This window comes from Panthera pardus, unplaced genomic scaffold (assembly GCF_024362965.1).
Source record: "Panthera pardus isolate Hobbes unplaced genomic scaffold, ASM2436296v1 HiC_scaffold_22, whole genome shotgun sequence".
NCBI classification, from domain to species: Eukaryota; Metazoa; Chordata; class Mammalia; order Carnivora; family Felidae; genus Panthera; species Panthera pardus.
In genome coordinates this window covers 51965426-51991222 of record NW_026526788.1, presented here as the reverse complement: position 1 = coordinate 51991222, position 25797 = coordinate 51965426, and the positions used below count along the sequence as shown (strand labels likewise).

The following is a 25797-nucleotide window of genomic DNA, read 5'->3' as shown; positions in this document are numbered from 1 at the left end:
ACCTTGCAATACTCTGTTTCACCATGACTAAACAACCAGAAAGGCTACTTACTATGGACCTGGCATAGGCAAGTTATGTGCAATTTCTAGAATATTACATAGTCTGTAAACTATTACTGAGTTACTTATGAAACACTTACCCAATCTAACTGCTGCATAGGAAAAGTCCTACTTAAGACAGAGGAGACAGCTTGGAGTAGATGTTGAAGGGATTATTTTAGGAAGATTAATTTGGAAGGATGGACTGACAGAAGAGAATGAAATTAGAGAAACCAATCAAAAGGCTCCTTTAGCCATATGGTATGATAGGGGAGTGACAACAAAGTCAGGTGTTATAAAGACTGTGGAAAGGAAGCTACGGATATAAGATATCAAAATGGAAACTGCTTGGATTTGGTCAGTGGACTGGAGATAGGGCTACGAAGCAGAAAGTTAAAGGTAATCCTAAGAATGTAGGATATAAACCGAGTAGATGGGAAAATGATAGTAGCAATCAGAGGTATAGAGAAATTATAATATAAAATATAAATAAATTTAGGTTTCAAATTGAGGAAAAGACTAGTTTGATTTCAGAAATCCTGAGTGTGAAATCACAAGTGGTCACATAAGGAGAAGGGTCAAGCTGCAACGGCAGGACTGCTTTTGAGGATAGAATAGGGCAAAAGATGTAGATCTAACCATAAAAGGCACACAGCTGATAGCTGGAAATCATTAGGGAAAAAGTATAAAGCGAGGAATCAAGGGCCTGGGACTAAATCTTGAAATTTAAGTCTAATAATCTTCACCAACAGTTATTGATTGTAGCAAAAAACGGGAAGTAACTAATTTCTAATCAACAACAGACTGGTTAGTAAATTGTTCTAATTCCATATGTAGAATGGTATGCAGATCTCTCCATACTTATAAAAAGGCGGGTGTAGTTCTAATATGCTTCCTTTTAGGGGAAAAAAAAAATGTATGTGTGTGGGAGAACAAATTTATTTTTTCTTGCACATGCACAAAGAAAGTCTAGAATATATTACATAACTAATATAAATGGCTACCTGGGGAAGTGAGGGGGAACCTGGGCAAATGGACAGGAGTAAGAAGATGACTTTTCACTATATAGTTTTTTTTTATAGATTTTCTTATTTTTAAGCCTTGAGAATATTACTTGTCCAAAATAGTTTTTAAAACTCCTAACAGAAATCTAATAGATCTTCACATTAAAAGTATTATCACTGAATAGAGTAAAATACTGAACCTGCATCACTGTCACTGCTCCATAAGTCACAGCTGTCCAATAGATAGAGCCAACCATTATTCCCGCTGCAGCAAATGGACACGCTTTTGAGATCAGTCTATCTGCAAGATCCAAGACGTAAACAACTGGACCTATAATAAAAGAAAGTAATATTTCAACACAAGACAGATATTTAAAAAATGACTTGTTCAATATTTCCCAATGATCTAAAATGTTGTTATGAAGTTGGATGTTCTGATGCTTTAGAGGTAACTGTTATAAATGTGATGGGAACCTAGATTTGAATAAACTTAGAATTTCTCAGTTGTCTTGATGAATAGCTAAGTTCTGCTTCCTAAATTCTAGGAAATAGCTTCTTCAAATTTTTATCTTTATCAGTAAATCAAATAAAGCCTCAAACGCAGCTGCTTCTTATGAAAAAAATAGTTCTCTTACTTATTTTATTCACACTGGCTACTGCAGAATGAAATGGCCATTTCAGAACAGTTCCTGCCCATAATTATATTCTCTAGTACTTGGTAAAAATATCACTTCTTTGACTTCACTTATTACTTCCTTGGTGCAGTATGTGAAGGTAACCAATGCTATTTTCTTGTAGTTATAAGAAGTCAATCTATCTTACGTTGATGTTTCAATATGCAACATTTAGTTGAGTATTATTCTCTACAAACATTCCCCCCCCCCCAAGTTTTTATTTAAATTCTATTTAGTTAACATATAGTGTACTATTAGTTTCAGGAGAATTTAGTAATTCATCACTTACATGTAACGCCCATCTAACAAACTTCTTTAATGATCACCATGCCAGTTTTTAGGACATTCCAACAGCTGTATGTGCCAATTATACTTCTATTATTAAATGCTTACTGTGAAATTTGGCTACTACCTTTCTCTGTAAGTTATTTAGAATAGGTATATTTGGAGGTATTCTAGACTGCTTTTAAGCCCAATACAATTTAGCTCCAGAATTTTTCAGAATAGTGAAAGGGTCTCAGGACTGAATTAGAACAAGGCCTAAAGAACTGAGTATCTAAGTTTAATCAAAGAAATATAAAACCTTGATTTAGTAATCATATTTGTTGAATACCCTCCACATACAAACTATCACTTGAGACATTTTCTTAGAAATGTATAAGAATTATTACCTACCTTCTGAGGGCTTACAATCTATGAGGACGCTGTAGAATGTAAAAAATTATTTTTATTGTAGAAAGACATTAACATAGCAATATGAGATAAATTAAACACGTATGAACAAGCATCGATCTATAGAGCCTTGATCAATACTTCCCCTGATCGCTAGAGCCAGTAACATTACTAGTCACTGTAAAAGAGACCCCATTGTGAAGTAGAAAGAACATTGGGAGCCACATTAAAGGACCTATGATTTCAATTTAGTGTATTTACTATCTCCTCTAACAATAGTTAGCACTTCTTAAGTCTACATGATACCAGCTGCTGTGCCCCAGGCATTACATGCATCATTATTCAATCTTATAATGTATAGTTTTATCCTTAAAATATACAAATTTGCTAGGTTAAGTTTAAAACTCCCTCAGAAGGCACAATAGAAGTCATTTTAGTGAGTCACCAAAGATCTGTCAAATGCTGGTACTAAAAGACCATAAAGTATATATAAAACCTCCACACTTCAACTTTCATATTCTCTACTGATAATCCTTTAATCAAAAATTGAAGCCACAAAAGAACAAGTCCAGACTCTCCACAGCACATGCAGCCACCACCAACATCACACCTATCTGATGTCAATCCCTCCACTGACATACCAGATCCCATCTCTTGCCAACTCAAAGCCACAGCTCCAGCAACAGTTTCCTACATCATTTCCTCTCTACTCTTTGTTGGAATGTTTCCAATCAGACATATTGTTGTTTCTTCTATCTTAAAAAAAACCAAATTCTTGTCTTGATCTTTCTTCCCCCACTGCTTGATCTTTGCTCCCTTTACAAAATTCCTCAAAAGACTCATCTGTTTTCACTCTCCTTCAATTCTTCTCTTGAATCCACTCCACCAAAATTGCTCATAATGGTCACTAACAACCTATGAACAGCTGGATGCAAAAGGGAGGACTATTTGGCCTAACAGAAGTATCTGACATGGATATTCCCTTCTTCTTCCTCATATATGGTTCTTCGTTGTACTTCTAGGACATCATCATCTTTTGGTGTTCTTTCCATCACCAGTCATTAACTTTTCAGTCTTCTTTCTTGGTTCCTCCTCCTCTTCTTGACCTCAGTGAAACCCACCCTGCCAATTTCTACCTCATGATACTATTTACTCTGCATTATTTTTCTTTTTTCCAAAGCGCTTACCACCTAACATACTCTAATTTACTCATTCTATTTCCACCTGTGAGAATACGGGCTGGGAAACTATGGGCTAGGCCAAACCCAGCTGGCTGCTTTTGTAAATAAGGTTTTATATGGAACATGCCACATGCAAAAGCCTAAAATATTTACTGTCTGGTTTATAACAGAAAAAGTCTGCTGACTTTTGAACTAGAATATATGCTCCAAAGGGAAAAATAACACTTTTGTTTTGCTCATTGATGAATCCCAATTCCTATGATTCTAAATATTTGAATTCTCTACTAAGGTACTTATGTAAAACTATGTCATGAAAATCTTTCTGTACCAAGCCCAAGTTAACTATAGGGCTATTTTCTACCGAGTCAGAATCAAAATTGGTAAGGAAAGAAGGTATTTTGCATGCTTCCAATGTAACTCCTTCTTCCCTCTTTTCAACAGGGTACATCCATTAGTAGATAGGATGAAGCAATATAATTCCTAACATGGTAGTCAATCACTATCACTTTTATCTATCATGAGCATGGACAATTTAGAGATGTTTGAATTGTCTTCCTTTAAAGATTTCAGAAGGTTCAATTTTCTTCCTGAATCCACGGGTGTGAATTCTTTTTGTACAAGCAAAAACAAACAAAAAATCCACTTACTTCTGGAAATTTTCTACTCATTCCTTGGGTCATATACAAAAGATGTGCCAGATTACATGAAGACACTGGCTGTGTTTCATAGTCCTTATTTCCAGTTTTTCTGAAATAATCTTGTCTAATCTTTTGTCTTTATTTTTCCTAAAACTCTCCATGCTCTTCCAGATAGACTAGTCCAAGAATAGTTTAATAAAGATAAATGCCTAATAGTAAACATACCAACAGAACAGTAAATTGCCATGCAGGGGAGGTATTTCTTAAAGATTATCTAGGCAAGCTATTTAGTGAGTAAGAACAATTACTGAATTTCTCTGGATGACAGTCCCTGAGTCACTCTTCTTACTAGGAAGCTTACCATATGCTACTATCTCATAACTTGGGATAGAAAGAGAAGTTACTAGATTCTTCTTACTGTCAGATTATAGCACAGAGAGTAGTGGGAAGTGAGGAAAGGCAAGACTAGCCATTTACAACCTCAATTCTAATGAAGAGGAAGAAGAGTAAATGCACATCACATAAGTTAAATACCTAAGGGCATAAAAAGACTTCAATATTTTAAAAGGCATTTTGAATTTTTAATGTCTCAGTGGGCTTCACCACTTACTTTTCTTTTTTTTTTTTTTCACCACTTACTTTTCAATGTACTGTATTTACACAATGGATGGCAATTGAAGAAGCTCTGTATAAATGTAAGTTTTGAAAACCCAATAATTTAAAGGGCACTAGGGAAGCTCGCAATTAAGAGAGAATCTATTGCGAATTCTTTTGTAAAATAAAGAAGCTTTTGTAAAGAAAATAACTACACCCTAGTATTCTGGATAAATTCAAATTTTCACATTTCAGATATGAATGACATCAAACAGCAAGCTGAGACCTAATGGAGAAACTCTTAAGTCCATGTCTACTGAAAAATAAGTAATCAGTTTTATCTGGAAGACACTGCAAAAGGAGATTTGTTGCACCAGTGATTTAAATTCAAATTCATGTATGCATGGTGTTAAAGGTACATCTTGGAAGATAAGAAATTAATGACTGAAAGGCAGAAAATATTTAGGGCTCAACATCTATGGGCACTGCTCACTGTAATACCCAGAATTCCCATGGCCTTTCTCTGGGACAGAAAAGTATCCTTAAAAAAAAAAAACAACCTCTGACCAATTCTTGAGAAATAATTTCTACATGTTGCCAGAATGCTATAAAGTTTCTAACACAGAACACAATTTAATGAGAAAAAATAGATGTTCCACAAGATAACCTTGTATAAATTCCTGAGAAGATAATAGCTTTACTGAACTCCAAAGTTTCTGTTAAGTGGCCAATAGTTCATAAAAGAGATTTAATAAGACAGACTGTTTGCAAAAGCTATTCAAGTTTCCAGGTTTTTGTTGTTGTTTTTGTTGTTTTGCTCTGCATTGAACTAGTTTTGATCTAGACCCAAATTAAATGCCAACTTGCTAAGCCTAAACAACCTCACCTTCAGCTTCAGAACCATCCAGAACTGCAGATTTTGGAGGCCACCAAGAGTCCAACAATATAGTCCTAAACTCTCCTTGCTCCAAGTCTTCTTTTTGTTGTGTTCTATTTCTGGAATGTCCTGTCCCTACTTTAAGTCTATATGAAACCCAACTTCCCAATGAAAACTAATCTAACCTGACAGAGGTTGACTAATTGCTCTACCCCACCCTGTTCATGTCCCATGAGGCTTCCTTTAATACTATCCCATAAAATGCACTTACCCCTTTGCTTGTACATAATGTTAGTACTTTATGTTCTTGTTCAATGTTTGTTCAGTTGTCTCAATATCCTTATGTCTGTCCATGTCAGCATCATCATAGATTGAAAACTCCCAGGGGGCAGGGGCCAAGTCTGTTTAACTCGTTTTGTACAGTGCCTAGGATAGAACCATGTACAGATAGGTGCTTAAAAAAAATGCTTTTGATGATGATTGGTATCACTCTCAGGGACTCTGTAGGCCACAGCTATCTCAGCACATGGTACTTGGCAGAACATTAGGGCACTTTGGCCTGTTGCATAGGATATTAAAATATAATGGCATAGGACCTAGCTGCAGCACTCTGTGGCAAGTATTTGACTCAATCCATTGTTAAAAAAGGTCCTTTAATAGGGGTGCCTGGCTGGCTCAGTGAGTGGAGCGTGCAACTCTTGATCTTGAGGTTGTGGGTTCAAGTCCCACGCTGGGTGTAAAGATTACTTAAAAATAAAATCTTAAAAAAAAAAGTATATGGTCTCAAGTCAACAAATGTGGATTTTATTGAAGACATGAAGTAATACCACAACAACCATCTCAGAAGTTAAAAGTATATGGAACTCCTGATGGGACAGTAAAGAAGTTTAACTCTTTCTCCAGCATTCATCACTGTTTTAAACATTAGACTTCAGAGGCCAGGTTCAAGAGCCTCAGAAAGCTTATGTAAATGTCATCTTTGATTGCTCTGCTGGTAGGGTGAGGTTTTACCAATTTTATGCAGGAATAAATATCCTACAAACTCAGGCTATCAATTATTTTGCTTAGTAACAAGAAGTTAGACATTAAATTGTAAGCAGGTAAGAATATGTTGTTGGGCAATTTTTTAGACAACCAAACTAGTAATAATTGGCTCCAAATCCTCAAAACAAAACAAAACAATGCTGAGGAATAAAAGATCCAGAGTCAAAGCAGATGAGTACCATTCCTCTGTGTGTGTGTGTGTGTGTGTGTGTGTGTGTGTATACATATATACATATAGCATAATACCGTGTGTGTGTGTGTGTGTGTGTGTATATATATATATATATATATATATATATATATATGTAGCATAATACCATGAATAGTAACTAAAGATCATAGTAATTCTTAATTACATAGTCTATGCCAAAAGAAAGCTTAAATTTATCCTCATAAGAGAATAGCCCATAGAATTCATTCGTGGGCTATAAAGTCAACTACTAAGTACCTATTAAGCACCTACTGTACACATAGCATTCTACTTTGCATTAAAATAAATGTAAATGAAATTTATACACCAGCTTCTGCCTCCAAGGAGCCTCCAATCTAGTTAAGGACAACCAATAAATACACATTAAACAACTGAAGAACTTTAAGGAAAATTTAGTATATGTACATTAGTATGCACAGACTTTACAGATACGTGAATGAAATTTCAAGTAAACATTATAGGGGGATGAGGATTCAGAGTTTTTCAATTGATATATACATGTGTATTTTACTAATTAACAGAAGTGAATCTTACAAGTCTATGATCTGAAAAGGGGCACTCTAAAAGACCTTCTAACTGGGGCAAAAGACTTTCTTCAACAGGTTTATATAGTTTTAAAAAGCTAGTATACCAGTAATATCAGGGTTAATTGACAGAAACCCTGACTAGGGTTCAAAGATGCTGACACCCTTATAGGAAGGAAGTTCCTGATGACAGACATGCTAAATGAAAATGAAATTTCAGGAAAATTAATCTTATAATAGATTATTTAAAGTCAATAAACTAGAATAGAATCCGCCAAGATTTTGTATCCAAACCAAATGCAAAGAAAAAGTAACAATCCAGAGAAAGTAACATTCCAGAGAAACTTAATATAAAGAGACAGCTGAATTAGGAAAAGATCAAGAAACATCAGAGAAAATGCAATGTGGTTTTTTTTTTTTTGAGAGAACAATGACTAAGGTATTAAATTCTTTGAATTTCAAAATAAAATGTTGAAAAAGTTCTTTAAGGTGTGATAAAAGAAGCACCACCATCAATTATCATTAGTTAATACATAAAAACAGATGGCAATATTGATTATGCATATACTATGCCAAAAATTACTAATGAGAAAACTACTTTTTAGAGAGTAACAAAAGGTTATCATAAGATTCAGGTAACTATAACCCTGAGGAAAGTCAACCTGATATTACTATTTCATTTTCTTCTTCCCTTTATATGAGAAGCTCATATTAGGCTTCTTAGAGCCAACATAACAATGTGGTCATAAGAATTTGGTAGGGTCTATTGTGTGAATTTGTACAAATTGGTATCCCTGGACCTCAATTTCTGTATCTGTTCAGTAAGGCTATTAACTACCTCAGAATTTATGTGAAAATCAAGATAATGCATTTGAAGTCTTAATATAGTGCTTAGTATTACGTAGTAACAACCAACGTCAGCTATTAGTTCTTTCAAAAATGGCAAACTAAGTTAGATATGAGAACTTAGAGATAGGAGGTATAATCCAAGACAGATGTATGAGGAAAAATTTATGGCATAAGGTTCTAGTATAAAAATAAGACTCCTTCAGGAAATTCTCAAGTAAGAAATAAAGGATAGATGTGCTTCAAGGTCTGGGACAAGGTTGGGGGAGGACAATTCACAGAGCCAGGAAATCTGGGAATGAAGACAGAGATGGAGGATATAAGGCTTACAGAATTTAGATCTATAATGAGTATTTTTTTTTTTTTTTTTAATGAACTCATCCATGGTTCAACCAACACTGGGACTGATATATTTTTAATTTTTTTAAATTAACTTTATTTACTTATATATTTTGAAAGAGAGAGGGGAGAGAGAGAATACCAAGCAGGCTTTGCACTGCCAGCGCAGAGCCTGATGGCAGGCTTGAACTCAAAAACCATGAGATAGTGACCTGAGCCAGAGTTGGACACTTAACTGAGCCACCCGTGTGCCCCAGTAATTACTTAAAAAACATTTTTTAAACTTTTATTCATTTTTTGAGGAACAGAGAGAACATAAGTGGGGGAGGGGCAGAGAGAGGGAGACCCAGAATCCAAAGCAGGCTCCATGATCTGAGCTGTCAGCACAGAACCCAATGCGGGACTCGAACCCATGAGTTGTGAGATCATGACCTGAGCTGAAGTTGGACGGTTAACCGACCGAGCCACCTGGGCACACTGAGTAATTACTTTAAAAAAAAAAAAAGATTCTGTAATTATGTTTTGGACCTATAATTCAGCTATCTGTATTTATATGCAGTGTGCACCCAGAAAGTCTCACTCTGTTCAAGATGCTTCTTAAAAAAAAAAAAAAAAAAAAAAGAAGAAAAAAGATGCTTCTTAAAACTCATCTACTTTTAAATCTTCGGTAACAAGACGGGAAGTGATTTGCATCCAGCAAATGCAAAGAAATCCTATTTTGAAGGTATCCTAGTCATTTGCCTCATAAGAGGGTATATAAATGAGAGCCAAAGAAGACCTAATGAGTACAAAGTATAACTACAAACTTTGAGAACAGGAAGTATTCAAAGACTGAATCACTATGGAATGGAATTTTTGTTTTTAAATTCATTTTGATACAAAAGCAAAGTAACTTGGATACAAAAGCAAAGTAAAAATAAACACTTCTCTAATGGCTAAGTGTAAACATTACTAAGAAACTTATTAATATGAAGTACCTGAATTCTTAAGTCTATAGACTGGTTTTCAAGTAGTGAAATAAGCCAACAATATATTTTATGAGAGCATTTGGAAAAGTAACAGGTTGAATTCATGTGAATAATACAGGGCCACATGTGGTTATAAGAAAACGATGTCCCTATTAGAGAGTAACTGATAGCTTAGGAAATATTAGAAATTGAAATTACCATAAAATTGAAGCCTTGAAAAAATTTAAAAACACTAATGCTTATTTTATAGCACCCTTTTGCAATCTATAGCATTCTTACTTGCTTTACAATGGTTCAGCCATCTTATAAAGACATATAAATTAAAACTATGAGATTATCTTTCCTTACCTAACAGATTGGCTAAAATTTTAGTTTGTCAACACATTCTATTGGCAAAGCAGTGAGCAAACAGTACACTACGGGTGAATATATAAGTGGTATTAATACCTACAGAGAGGAATTTGGCAATATCTAGCAAAAGTACACATCCAATTCACCCTTTGACTCAGCATTCCTTTCTCAGTTCATCTTTCCATAAATATTCCAAACTAATAAATGAAGAAATAAAGAATTGCAGTATCATTCTTCTGTATCACCTAAAAAAATAATAGATCTAGAGGCAATGAATGAAAAAATTACCAATCTTTGCTAAAACCAGTAGGTAGAAGCTGATAGGGAACCTAATCAGATGCATCAGGTTGATAATACCTGTATGCACCGATTATAGTTTTACCATAAAAAGGACTACACGTTTTTTTTCAGATTTATTGAGATATTTTTGGCATACAACAAACTCAAGGCATACAATGTGATGATTTGATATACATATATATTTAAAAAAATTTTAATGTTTATTTTTTGAGAGATAGTCAGAGACACAGTGTGAGTGGGGAGGGGCAGAAAGAGAGACACAGAATCCAAAGCAGACTCCAGGTTCTGAGCTGTCAGCATGGTGCCCAATGCGAGGCTCAACCCCATGGACTGTGAGATCATGGCCTGAGCCGAAGTCAGACACTTAACCGACTGAGCCACCCACGTGCCCCTGATATACATATATATTACCAAAATAAGGTTAATACCTCAATCCTTTTTTTTTTTTTAATTTATTTTTGAGAGAAAGAGAGACAGAGTGAGGGGGAGGGGCAGAGAGTGAGGGAGACAAAGAATCCGAAGCAGGCTCCAGGCTCTAAGTTGTCAGTACAGAGCCCAATGGGGGGCTTGAACCCACCAACCGTGAGATCATGACCTGAGCCGAAGTCAGATGCTCAACCGACTGAGCCACCCGGGCGCCACTCAGTCCTCTTAATTACCATTTTTGTGTTGGTAACATTAAGATCCACTCTCTTAACTGTAGTTAATCATAGTCACCGTACTGTGTATTAGATCCCTGGAACCTACTCATCTACGAGATGAAATTTTGTACCTTTTGGCCAACATCTCCAAATATCCCTTACCCTTAGGCAATCACCATTCTACTATTTCTATGAATTTGGCTATTTTAGATTCTACAGGTAAGTGACAACATACAGTACTTGTCTTTGTAACTTATTTCATTTAGCATAATGCCTTAAAGATTTATCCATGCTGCTGCAAAAGGCAGGATCTCCTTTTTTAAACAGCTGAATATTTCACTGTATGTATGTGTGTGTATATATCTGACTTTTAAAAAATTCTTTCATCTCGTGATAGACACTTAGGTTGTTTCCAAGTCTTGGCTACTATGAACAAAGTTGTGGTGAACATGGGGGTGTAGGTATCTCTTTGAGACCCTGATTTCATTTCCTTCAGATATCTGCTTAGAAGTAGGGTTGTTGGATCAATGGTAGTTCCATTTTTTATTTTTTGAGGACTCCACATTGTTTTCCAGAGTGTCCACACCAATTTACATTCCCATCAACAGTGCAATGCATAGGAGTTCTCTTTTTTTTTTGATAATAGTCATTTTAACAGGTGTGAGCTAACATCTCATTGTGGTTCTGATTTACATTTCCCTGATGATCAGAGATGCTGAACATCTTTTCATGCATTGGTTGTATGTCATCTTTGGAAAAGTCTGTTCAGGCCTTTTGTGCATTTTAAAATCAGATTGTTATTTTGCTATTGAATTGTATGGGTTCCTTATATACTTTGGATATTAACCCCATATCAGATAGATGATTTGCAAATATTTTCTCCTATTCCATAGGCAATTGCCTTTTCATTTTGCTGATTGTTTCTTTTGGAGTGCAGAATCTTTTCAGTTTGATACAATCCCACTTGTTTATTTTTGCTTTTGTTACTTGCACTTTTGGGATCATATCCAAAAATCATTACCAAGACCAATGTCAAGGAAGCTTCCCCCTATGTTTTCTTCTAGAAGTTTTATAGTTTCACACTAAAGCCTTTACTTAAATACATTTTAAATTAATTTTTATGGTGGTATTAGTAAGATGGGGTCTAATTTCATTCTTTTGCATGTGAATATCAAGTTTTCCCAACACCATTTATTAAAGAGACTATTCTTTCCCCATTGAGTATTCTTGGCTCCTCTGTCAAATATTAGTTGAACATCGTTTATTTCTGGGGTCTCAATTCTGTTCCAAGAGGCCTATGTGTCTCTCTCTATGACAGTACCATATTGTTTTGATTACCACAGCTTCATAATAAAGTTTGAAATCAGGAAATGTGGCGCTTCCTTCTTTGTTCTACTCAGGATTGCTTTGGGCATTTGGGGTCTTTTGGGGTTCCAAACAAATTCTAAGATTATTTTTTCTACTTCTGCAAAAAAGGCAACTGGGATTTTGGCAGGGATCTCTACTGAGATAATTATAATCATGATTTTTATCTTTCATTCTATTAATGTGGTGATTCGCACTGATTTACAGATGCTGAACTATCTCAAGGATAAATCCCATTGGGCCATGGTGTTTGATCCTTTTAATGTGCTGTTGAATTTGGTTTGCTAGCATTTTGTTGAGAATTTCTGCATCTATATTCAGCAGAATACTGGCTTGTGGTTTTCCTTTCTTGTAAGCCTTATATGGCTTTGATATCAGGGCTCATAAAATGAATTTGGGAATTTCTCTCCTTTTCAATTTTTGGAACAGTTCAAGAAGGACTGGCATTGATTCTTCCTTACATGTTTGGTAGAATTCACCAGTGAAACGATTTGGCCCTGGGTTTTTCTGTTGGGGGGTTTATAATCTCCTTGCTGTTGACCTGTTCACATTTTCTATTTCTTCATGATTTGGTCTTGTTAGATGGTATGTTTCTAGGAATTTAACCTTTACTTCTAGGTTATCCAATTTGTTGGCTACAATTGTTCATAGAAGTCTGTCAGGATTCTTTGTATTCCTGACATGTCAGTTGTAATATGTCCTCTTTGAAAGACAACTACACATTATATGCCTCAGGTTGTGATGTAGTAAGAAGTACACAGGACTATGAAATATTCTTGCAAAAAAAAAAAAAAATCGTATTTAACTTCACCGATGAGATCTAACCACCATTATAAGAAATGTAAGGGATACAGCAACATATTACCCAAGTACTCTTGGGCCATAATAATAAAATCCATAAAATGGGAAATTCTATGATGATAAATTATTTTTTTTATTTAATGAAAAAATTACAAGGGAAAAGCTAAAATACTGGGGTTTACAAGTCACACTAGGCCTTAGGTCCATACAAAGCTGGAGAGCTGACTCTAAGGGTTATATGAACCATGAGTGAAAGGGTAAGCCAGAAAAATCCACATGACAACAAAGTGAGCCAACAAAGAAAACTATCTTATCTTCAAGAAGAAAAGTAGGGGCGCCCAGGTGGCTCGGTCAGTTGAGCGTCTGACTCTTGGTTTCAGCTCAGGTCATGATCTCCTGGTTCGTGGGTTTGAGTCCCGCATCAGGCTCTGTGCTGACTGTATGGAGCCTGCTTGGGACTCTGTCTCTCTCTCTGCCCTTCTCCAGCTTGCTCACTCTCTCAAAAATAAATACATTAAAAATTTTTTTTGAAAAAAGAAAAGTATGATAAGGACAGTTTCTTCTAAAAATCTGTAACCATAGTCAACTGGCATGCAGATTTCAGGTTAGAAATCTGTCTGTGCTAAGGGAGAAATCCCAAATGCAAATCCTTTCTGGAGTTCTTTCACCTTCAGGATATCCAGTCCACAAATATGAACACAAATGTGCACCTAATTCCCACACTCAAGAGAAATGAAGCATCATGAACAAGAACCAGAAGAAAACAACAGTTTAGATTACCAAAGACTTTAGATAATGGAATTATCAACCCAAACATAAAAAAGTATAAAATAAAATACAAAGTAACTTATAAATGAACAAAAAACATGAGACTATAAACAATCACCAGGTGCATTTAAAAAAAAACTAGAACTTACAGAAAACAAAACCCCTTGCAGATTATGAAGAGAGAATTTAAGAACTGGGTAACAGTTAAGAAGAAATTATAATGCTGCAGCACAGAGACCAAAAGACGAAAATCCATAAAAGAAAATAGAAATGTCTAACATAACTCTAATCAGAGTTCTAGAAGAATGGGCGGAAAAACAGCATAGGGGTGCCTGGATGGCTTCGTCAATTAAACTTGCAACTTTGGCTCGGTCATGAGCTCATGGTTCGTGGGTTCTAACCCCACACTGGGCTCTGTGCTAACAGCTCAGAGCCTGGAGCCTGCTTCAGATTCTGTGTCTCCCTCCCTCTCTCTCTCTGCCCCTCCCCTGTTCATACTCTCTCTCAAAAATAAATAAAACATTAAAAAAAAAAATTAAAAAAAAGAGGGGCACCTGGGTGGCTCAGTCCATTAAGCATCTGACTTCTGCTCAGGTCATGATCTTGCGGTTTGAGTTTGAGCCATGTGTTGGGCTCTGTGCTGACAGCTCAAAGCCTGGAGCCTGCTTCAGATTCTGGGTCTCCTCTTCTCTCTGTCCCTCCCCTGCTCATACTCTGTCTCTCTCTCAAAAAATGAATAAACATTTAAAAAAATTAAAAAAAAAGAAAAAAGCATAAAACCTAAAATTTAGTATGCAGGGACCCAGTTAAGGGTCAAACTCTTGATTTTGGCTCAGGTCATGATCTCATGGTCTGTGAGTTCAAATGCTGCATCAGGCTCTGTGCTGTCAGCAAGGAGGCTGCTTGGCATTCTCGTTCTTTCCCTCTCTCTCTGCCCCTCCCCTGCTTGCTCTCTCAAAATAAATAAACTTAAAAAGAAACTGCTACAGGGGAAAATACAGTATCAGAGGGAAAAACACTTCAGTCCGGAAGATGGCCAAGAAAAGGGAGAAGGGAAAAGTAGAACAAATGGAACACACAAAATGTGACAGTAAAAACCCAACTCTATCAGTATCACAAGAAGTGTAAAAACACAGAACTGAAAATAAAAGGATAAGGAAAGATAAACAGGCAAATACAACATCATCAAAAAAAAAAGCTGATATATAGGAGGAAACGAGTAACTTTACAGTGGAAAAACCTGACAAACACCATCTTAGCCAGATGACCAAGGTCAGTATCACCAGTGATAAGTAACGTTGATGGTATTTGTCTTTGCTATGATATGATGAAAATGGCACTTCTCTGTGGTCTTGTTCCCTATAACACATAACCTCAACAGACAATGGGAAAAACATCAAACAGATCTGAATTGGGGGACATTCTACAAAACATCTGACCATTACTTCTCAAATGTGTCAAGGTCATCAAAAACAAGGAAAAGTCTGAGAAACTGTTACAACCAAGAGAAGCCTACGGAGACATGACTAAATGTAATGTGGTATCCTGGAACAGAATGAAGATATTAGGTAAAATTAAGGAAATCTGAATAAAATATGGACTTTAAATTAATAACAATGTAGCAATATTGGTTAATTATAACGAATGTACCACAATAAGACGTTAATAATAGAGGAAACTGGATGTGGGATGTATGGGAACTCTGCTATTTTTATAATTTTTCTATAAACCAGAAACTGTCCTAAAAGTTGATTTAAAAAAAAGATGGTGTAGCTATGTCTATTCTATATTATCATGTCTATATTATACACAAGTGTAAGACAAAAAAAAAGCATTATTGTAGATAAAATAGTCATTACTTAATGATAAAGTATTGAACTCACAAGGATATTTTATTTCTAAACCTGAGGAGTAGGGGAACAAGTGATGGTTTATTAGTCTTTATTTCTCATATGTAGTTATGATATAATCTTTTTCAACAAAATATTTTATAATAAAAGAGAAAAAAATACCTGAGTGAACAGTCTGCTGAGCTTTGATCAATGTTAAGGTAGCAGATATAATTAGTTCTGTATATTGATAGCATGCTGGCAAAGGCAATGGAAAAGCGGGCACGCCAATACACTGTTGGGAAGATTAAATAGGTATAATCTCTACAAAAGCCAATTTGGTGATATCTATTAATGTTATAAATGCATGTACTCTTTGACCCAGCAATTCTACTCTAGTCATTTATTTTAGATATATTTGCATGTGTGCATAAAATTATTTCACAGCTGTTTATGACAGCACTGTTTGTAGTAGTAAAAGATTAGAAACAGCCTTTATGCCCATCAACGGAAGACTGTTTATATAAATAATCACACATCTGCGATGGAATATTATATAACTGTAAAGAAAGAAAAAGCTCTTTATACACTAATATAAAGTGGCATCTTCCATATATTGCTAAGAAAAAAAATACAGAACATAATATATAGGGTATTTGTCTAGAATATTTTGACATATAATCTAATTGTGCTCAATACTGTGTTTGCCTCTTCATATTTACTCATCTTTCTCCACCCTGCTTTGCGCACAATTCGCCAAACTGCATCTTCCAGGCAACCTTGCCCTCTAGCTTCTGATGTGTCTGAACAGTAAGTGGAATGGCGAGAAAATCAGAGGGTGGTAAAAGTGCTTCCCTCACTCTAGGCAGTTTGTATTTCTTTCTCTAAGACCATAGATCCCGTTAAACAGCTTCTGCTAAAGCTCTTGTCAAGTTCTGTTAATAGCTTCCCTTCCCTGCACTTTCAGGCCTAGGAGTGGAAATAGTTTCACACAGTTGCTGATCCTTGGGTATTTTCCTATCTCTTGTTTATTCTTTTAACTCTATCCTAATATTTATAGCTTTTCAAGGATGGGGTGAGGTGAGGGAGAGAGAAGAAGGAAAAAAAGAGAAACACTGAGACTTCTAACAATGGTTGCCTCTGAGTAAGAAACTTACCAGCATTTTGGCTGGTGAACGTGGTAAAAAGACTTTCATTGCACACCCTACTCTTTTGAATTTGGTCCATGAGAATGTATTATCTAGAGGGAAAATATATAAAGTAAACTGAAACATTTAAAAGACACAAAAGAAAATACTAAGAGATACTCTCGTTGGGGCATCTTTTCTTTCACACATTTGCTATCTTTTGCCGTGTCCAGCAGGGTAAATGTGGACACAAAGAAAAAAGAGAATAGATCTTTTGGTGCAAGCATCTAGCCATCATTTTGCTTCCTGGTCATGTTTCTCCTTCAATTCTAATAGCATCAAATCACTGAAAATAATAAAAATAACTTATTAGCAGTATCTCAAGTAAATTCAAATTCACACCATCCCTATTCCTTCTTACAGTACCTGAAACTACTTCTTATTCATATGTGACCTGGTAGCTGACTCACTGAGTGACAGTAACAAGAAATTCAGCAGTTTAAAATCTTGGCTCCTTCACTTACTTGCTAGAAGCCCACGGGATTCTATTAAATAAATTTGCTGAATTTGTTCTTACCTAACTGTGCAGAGCTTTTGAGAAGTTTAAATAAAAGAGCATAGGCAAAGTGACAAAAAAAAGTGTCTGGCAAATAGTAGGAGCCTGTTAGCAAATGACAGCTATTGATATCACTATTATTATTGTTAATAAAGTAACATTATAAAATAAATTTTATTTGGTAGGTTCTCTAGGAAAGGTTTCTCGCAGGAGTCATCATCATCCGTAGTGAATATCTTTCCCTAAGTTTTACACTTCACTTAATATTTGCTAACTACTTTTTGAGGGTGACTGTTATCTTCAACTCTATACAGAAGTTTGAATTAATGTTTACTTGAGAGTAACAATAAAGAAGAACAAAACTAATAAAAATTTAACTTGAGGAATCCAAGGGGGTGCCTGTCTGGCTCAGTTGGTAGAACATAATCTCAGGGTCCTGACTTCAAGCCCCATGTTGGGCATGGAGCCTTAGGGGGAAAAAAAAAAAGTAATCTAAGTATATACCAATAATATATTAAGACATAAAATAGCAAAGGTGGCAACACTAACATCAGTTAAAATCAACTTTAAGACAAAAATTATTAGAAACAAAAAAGGAAATTTAAATTTTTTTTTTTTTTTTTAGCATTTATTTATTTTTGAGACAGAGAGAGACAAAGCATGAACAGGGGAGGGTCAGAGAGAGGGAGACACAGAATCTGAAACAGGCTCCAGGCTCTGAGCTGTCAGCACAGAGCCCGATGCGGGGCTCGAACTCACAGACCTCGAGATCATGACCTGGGCCGAAGTCGGCTGTTCAACCGACTGAGCCACCCAGGCGCCCCAAAAAAGGAAATTTTATAATGGTAAAAGGGACAATCCATCAGTAAGACAGCACAATTTGGAACATATATACATCTAACAATAAAGCCTACAATAAATAAAGCAAAACGGACAGAACTGGAGAAACAGACAATTCAACAATAGTCGGAGACTTCAATATCCCACTTTATTTTAAAAGAAAAAAAAATTTTTTTTTAATCTTCATTATTGAGAGACAGAGTGTGAGTGGGGGAGGGGCACAGAGAGAGGGAGACACAGAATCAGAAGCAGGTTCCAGGCTCTGAACTGTCAGCACAGAGCCCGACGCGGGGCTCGAACTTATGAACTGTGAGATCATGACCTGAGCTGAAGTCAGATGCCCAACCCACTGAGCCACCCAGGAGCCCCAATATCCCACTTTCAATGAAGGATAGGTAAAAGATCAACAAGGAAATAGAGAATATTTGAAAATACTATGAACCAAACGAGATATTTACAGAACACTATACCTAATAACAGAATACTCATTCTTTTCAAGTGTACATGGAACATTTGCCAGAATAAATCATGTTAGGGCATAAAACAAACCTTAATGTATTTAAAAGGACAGAAATCAAAGTATGGTTTTGTATCAAAATAGAATAAAATTAGAAGTCAATAGCAGAAGGACACTGGCAAGTTTATAGGTATGTGAAACTTAAAACAACACACTCCTAAATAATCAGTGAGTCAAAGAAGAAAGCTAAGCAGTCCTTAGACGGAAATTTATAGCTGTAAATGACCACATTAAAAAAGAAGAAAGATCAAGAGAACGGGAAGACAAGCTACAGACGGAGAAAAAATATTTGAAGACATAACTTGATAAAGAACTTTTGTCCACAATATACAAACACTTAAAAATCAATAGAACAAAAGAATCTGATTTTAAAAAGATCAAAATATTTAACAGACACTTCACCAAAGATATAAGATTGTAAATAAGTACATGAATAGATGTTCTATGTATCATTAGGGAATTGCAAATTGAAACAATGAGATACCACTAAACATCTATTAGTATGGTGAACATCCTAAACATTGACAACACCAAATGCTGACAAGGATACAGAGCAACAGGAACTCATTGCTGGTAAAAATGCAAAATTTCAGCCACTCTGAAAGGCAGTTTGGGGTTCTTACAAAACTAAGCATATTCCTACCACATGATCCAGCAAACATGCTCCTTGGTATTTACCTAAATCAACTGAAAACCTGTGTCCACACAAAAACCTGTACATAGATGTCTACTGTTATTTATTTTTGAGAGACAGAGCATGGGTGGGAAGGGCAGAGAGAGGAAGACAGAGAATCCAAAGCAGGCTCTGGGCTGTCAGCACAAAGCTTGATACAGGGCTTGAACCCACAACCAGGAGATCATAACCTGAGCCGAAGTCAGATGCTTAACCGACTGAGCCACCCACGTGCCCCTACTGTAGCTTTATTTTTAAATGCAAAACCTGGAAGAAAGCAAGATGTCCTTCAGTAGATGAATGGATAAATAAACTGTGTACATCCAGACAATGGAATATAATTCAGTGCTAAAAAGAAATGAACTATCATGCCATGAAAGACACGGAGACATTTTATATATATTACTAAGTGAAAGAAGCCAATCTAAAAACGCTAATCTAAATGCATCCCATATGATTACATTTATATGGCATTCTGAAAAAGGTAAAAATATGGAGGTAGTACAAAGATCTGTGGTTCCCAGCGGATAGGAAGGAGGGAGAGATGAATATGTGGAGCACAGGGGATTTTCAGGGGAATAAAAATATTATGTATTATACTATGATGTTGGATATATGTCATCATACATTTGGAAGAATATACAACCATCAAGCAAATCCTAATGTAAACTATGGACTTTGGGTGATAATAAAGTGTCAATAATATAATGAAGTATCACCAACTGTGACAGATGTATCACTTTGGTGAAGGATGTTGATAATGGAGAAGGCTATGCATACGAAGAGCCAAGGAATATAAGGCTATCTCTGTACCTTCCTCTCAATTTTGCTGTGAACTTAAAACTGCTCTAAAAAATTAAGTCTACTAAAAAACCAAAAACTTAAACCAATAACCTAACTTACTTTAAGAAACTAGAAGAGAGGAGCACCTGGGTGGCTCAGTTCGACTTTGGCTCAGGTCATGATCTCATGGTTCCTAAGTTGGAGCCCTATGTCAGGCTCTGTGCTGAAAACTCAGAGCATGGAGCCTGCTTCAGATTCTGTGTCTCTCTCTCTCTCTCTCTCTCTCTCTCTCTCTCTCTCTGCCTCTCCCCAGCTCACACTTTGTCTCTCAAAAATAAATAAATGCTGGGAAAAAAATTTAAGAAACTAGGAAAGAAAAGCTAACTAAACCCAAACCAAACAGAAATAAAGACTAGTGTGGAAACACATGAAATAGAAAATGGAAAAATGGAGAAAAATCAATGAAGCCAAAATTTGGGTCTTTAAAAAGATCAACAGGGGCGCCTGGGTGGCTCAGTCGGTTAGACGTCCGACTTCGGCCCAGGTCACGATCTCATGGTCCATGAGTTCGAGCCCCGCATCGGGCTCTGGGCTGACGGCTCAGAGCCTGGAGCCTGCTTCTGATTCTGTGTCTCCCTCTCTCTCTGCCCCTCCCCCGTTCATGCTCTGTCTCTCTCTGTCTCAAAAATAAATAAACGTTAAAAAAAAAATAAAAAAAAAATTAAAATAAAAAAATAAAAAGATCAACAAAACTGACAAACATTTCACTAGACTGACCAAGAAGAAAAAGATTCAAATTACTAAAATCATGAACGAAAGGGGGGACATTGATATTAACCTTACAGAAATAAAAAGGATTATAAAAGAATACTACAATCATATGCCAACAGATGAGATAATCTAGATGAAATAAATTCCCAGAAAGACACAAATTACTGAAACCGACTCGATAAAAAAATAGAAAATCTGAACAACACTTTGTAACAAGTGAAAAGATTGAACTAGTAATCCAAAAACTTCCTATAAAGAAAAGCCCAGGACTATATATGGCTTCACTGCCACCAAACATTTGAATTAATGACCAATCATTCACAAACTCTTCCCCAAAAAAGTAAGAGGAGGGATCACATCCCAACTCATTCTATGAGACCTGGATTATCCCAAAACCAAAACCAGTGAAAGCAATCACAAGAAAACCACAAACAAATATCCATTACGACTACAGACAGAAAAATCCTTAACAAAATACTAGCAAACAAAATTCAGCAATATCTAAAATGTATTAGGGGTGCCTGGGTAGCTCAAGCAGTTAAGCATCCAACTCTTGATTTTTGCTCAGGTCATGATGTCACAGTTTGTGAGATTGAGTCTCATGTCAGAGTCTGGTTGGGATTTTCTCTTTCCCTCTCTGTCTGCCCCTCCTCCACTTGCTTTCTCTTTCTCTCAAAATAAACTAAAAATAAGGAAATAAAATGTATTAAACCACGATCAAGAGGAATTTGGGAATTTGTCCACGAATGAAAAGTTGGTTTAACATATGAAAATCAATCACTGTATTATACCATAATAATAAAGGAAAAAGAACACACAATCATCTCAACAGACTCAGAAAAAGTATTTACCCTTGCATGGTAAAACCATTTCACAAATAAGGAAAAGAAGAAACATTCTCAATTTGATGAAAGCCAGATGAAAAGCTCAGAGATAATATACGTAAGAGCAAAAGACTGTTTTTCTCCTAAGATTAAAAACAAGACAAGGATGTCTGTCCTAAATGAAGTACTGGAGGTTGCAGCCAGAGCAATTAGGCAAGAGAATAAAATAAAAGCAAACAGACTGTAAAAGAAGAAGTACAACTCTTTCTATTCACAGATGACATGATCCTGTATAAAGAAAATGCAAAGCAATCCACTTAAAAACGATCAGAACCATTAAATGAGTTCAGCATAGTTTTACGACATGAGATTAAAATACAAAATCTATTTTGATACATCTGAATAACCAATCTGAAAATAAAATAATTCAATATATTTAATATAGCATCAGAAAGAGTGAAATACTTAGGAATAAATTTTATAAAACAAAAGACCTGCACACTGAAAACTATAAAAATGTTGTTGAAAGAAAGAAAAAGAATCTAATGTGAAAGTCTCTGGTACTCTCCTGGGAATCAAGAACTCTGCCCTTTGAACTCTTCTGTTTGGCTAAACAAGAGTACTACCTGGTCTTAAACTTCATGGATATGCTTTAATAAAAGACAAACCTTTTTTCAGCTGGTATCCCCTTCATGTTTTAAAGTAATGTTTCTTAAATTTAACATGTACATAACTTATCTGATGATGTCATAAAAATGTAGATTTTGATTCAAACTGGGGATGGGTGGGAGGAGGGGCCGAGGTTCTTCATTCCTAACAGCTCTCAGATGATTCCAATATTGCTGGTTCTCAGACCACACTTCTAGCAGTTTTTAAGTAATTGCATACATGCAACCGGCCTAACTCACTAGGAGAAAGAAACCATAAGATGGATGGCAAATCGTGAGAGGAATGAGTCTGATGGATCTTTTAAGGGTTTCATAACCAAACACAATATATTCCCTATCAGTAATTAACACACTTGCCACCACCCCTCCATTGTGGCCACCACTGATGCAGCTAGCCAGCTAGACTGAGGCTAAATCCATATAAAACTTATAAAACCTGTTATACAAAGATCATCCCACAGAACTTTAAACGTCACCTCTTACTCTGCATTTTTTCTCTAGTATTCCTTTGTCTAGTCAATGTCTCTCACGTGTTATTTGGAGACCAGTGGTATAGTCCCAGGCGATTACTCTATCAACTGGTCTACAGACAATTTGATGAAAAAGTAAAAATTTTGATCACCAAACATTTCCCAAATTTGAAAAGATAAGGACTTTAAAGAAAATTCTTTTAAGTCTTTAACTGTTATGTTTCCAGGGTCACACATACTCTACAAGGATACTTAAGAGGAGACTGTTTTGGCTAACAAAGCTTCACATCATGAGAACTGTTCACATTGGTTAAACATGTATTTTGTTATTATTATGTGTTAAATCTCAAATTTAAGAAAAAGAATCAATGCCTCAAGGGTTCACTGAAGAGCAAAAGTGATAAAAATACATTTAACTCAGAATGTCATAAATGATAAATGATATACTATCAGAGTTTAAATAATGTGATCTTGGAATGGACTGTGGCCAGTGAATTAGAATTAGTTTGCACAGAAGACCTCCTTGTTCCCATTGTACTGTAACACATTATTAAACAGGGACTGAAACATTATAAAACAGGGATGAGAAGCCACTAAAGCATTCACAGAATTTTCAACCACTCCAGCCTGCGATCAAAGCCTGCATTATGAATTTTGTCACTGAAAACAAAGATAAAAACTGTAGTCAAAGGAACTTCCAACTTACTTTAACAAAAACAGGCATAAATGGTTAGTGAAACATTAATCACGAATATGCTAAAAGAAAACAATCTGCTGGCAAAATTCTATCATCAGATGACACTACTGGACATTTATGTTTGGTACACAGTAAGAACAATTACTATTACAGATGTATATTCTTAAATATTTTGTTTTATGGCTGGAAGAAACCACTAGTGTTCAGAATATGAATCAACTCATGGCATATACACCATGTAAATCAAGAAATATATGCAACTTTTAACTGATTATCAGTGAAAACATGAAACAGAAGGGATTTTCTTTTAACCAACAATTATTTTTGAACCTTGACTTGAAAAGGTATACTGGGATCAGTATGGCCAAGCAAGAGGACTAGCCATGTGTGTAACAAGAGTATGGCACCTGAAAGCCAATTCACACATGGCTTCATTTATCGACAACAGCTGGCATTTGCCAGTAAGCCGCCTATTCTTGAGTTAGTGTTAAAAACTGCATGGCTAAATGGGTAAGGGGCACTAAGGAATCTACTCCTGAAATCATTGATGCACTGTATGCTAACTAATTTGGATGTAAATTAAAAAAAAATGTTACAAAAAAATTGCATGGCAAACTATGAATATAATTCAAACTGCAGCCCTTGAGCAGGTATCTTCAGCATGTTATCTCGTCAAGAGAAAAGAATGCTAATAAAAACTATTCAAATGAAGTACACAAACTTTTTTTTCACGAAAATGACAGTCAGTAAATAATTTCTACGATTATCTGTGGTTTACTCAAGTGGCAGATCTCCATGGCCAACAGTAGAGTGAATAGCGTGAACTTGTCATTTGAGGGCAAAATTCTTAAGGTATATTAAGAGCAAATCATGATACAAATGCCTCAACCAAAAGAAGTCTGACCTTTCCAACATCTAGCCATTTTCTCTCCTTGTGGCAGAAAAAAATCAATGTCTTAGTATTAGGTATACCTAACAATCATATTCAATCATCACACTAGACCTAAAAACTTTTTAGAAATGAATACAACCAAAAGGAGAGATTTACCAGTGCCACCTTCCAAAATGAAATATTCAGTGTCACTGCTGAGTGCCACTCATTTGTCAACTCAGTGCCTCACCTAACACTGTATGTAGTTTTCGATGAGAATTCCTGTAATAATTTTTGTATCCATCCAAATATAAATATCTAAAACACCTAACAGAATCATCCTATACTTACTATTCCCAAAAACCTACAGTTGAAAAGTGAGATTAGTAGAATTAAAGAGTTGGAAAAAAAAGTTAAATATGAAAGCTTAACTTTGATTTTAGTGAGCTAGGTATCAGTATGGTGAAAGAATACAGCAGTAATTAATTGCTTTTCCTGATGTTTAAATTATTTTAGAATACTGCTTTAATATTATTAGTTGACTCTTAACACAGGTTTGACCTGCATGGCTCCACTTATAAGTGGATTTTTGGGAATAAATTCAGTGTACAGTACTATAAATGTATTTTCTATCATAATTTTCTTAACATTTGCTTTTCTCCAGCTTACTTTATTGTAAGAATACAGTATATAATACATATAACATATAAAATATATGTGAATTGGCTGTTTATGCTAGCAGTAAGGCTATGAGTAGATAAGTTTTAGGGGAATCAAAAGCTGTAGGTGAATTTTTGACTGCACAGTGTTAGTACCCCTAATGACTGTGTTCAAGAGTCAACTGTATAATGGAGATGTGTGACTTACTCTTTTGTCTTTATTTAAAATCCATGGTATATTTGAAGACCCATCATGTGGTCCACAAATTCTAAATGTTTGAGAAACACTACTTTCTCTACTACTTTCCTTTTATAAGAAGCTATTATTTCTTCCTATGAATTATGCTAGGGAAATTTTGTTTACCCTTATTATTAAACTTCTCACATTAGAAAAGCACTTCATTATCTGCATTTACATTGCCTATTTTTATTTTTTTTTTAAAGAGGGTCTTACTTCAATATGCATAGCCTCTAGGAAAAACAAATCTAATAATTATTTCAATTTCTCCTTGAACCCTACTCCCCTTGAAAGTCATTCTTTCCATCTGACCTTCCCAGAACCTGAACTGCCTTCATATACCTATTATAGCCAAGGTGATATTAAAAATGTTTAATAACTGGTATAAGCTAAACACCAGAGACACCATAATCACGTGGCTGTAATGGATCGTGGTA

At 35.6% G+C, this 25797-nt stretch overlaps 1 protein-coding gene across 1 annotated transcript in view; it reads right to left on the bottom strand.

The window, feature by feature from the left end:
• MARCHF5 (membrane associated ring-CH-type finger 5) overlaps positions 1–25797 on the bottom strand; it is a 57087-nt gene that overhangs the window by 11093 nt on the left and 20197 nt on the right. Inside the window, exon 3 of the mRNA XM_019445088.2 lies at positions 1244–1374. Coding sequence (XP_019300633.1) covers positions 1244–1374 — 131 coding nt within the window. The remainder of the gene's footprint in view (positions 1–1243; positions 1375–25797) is intronic.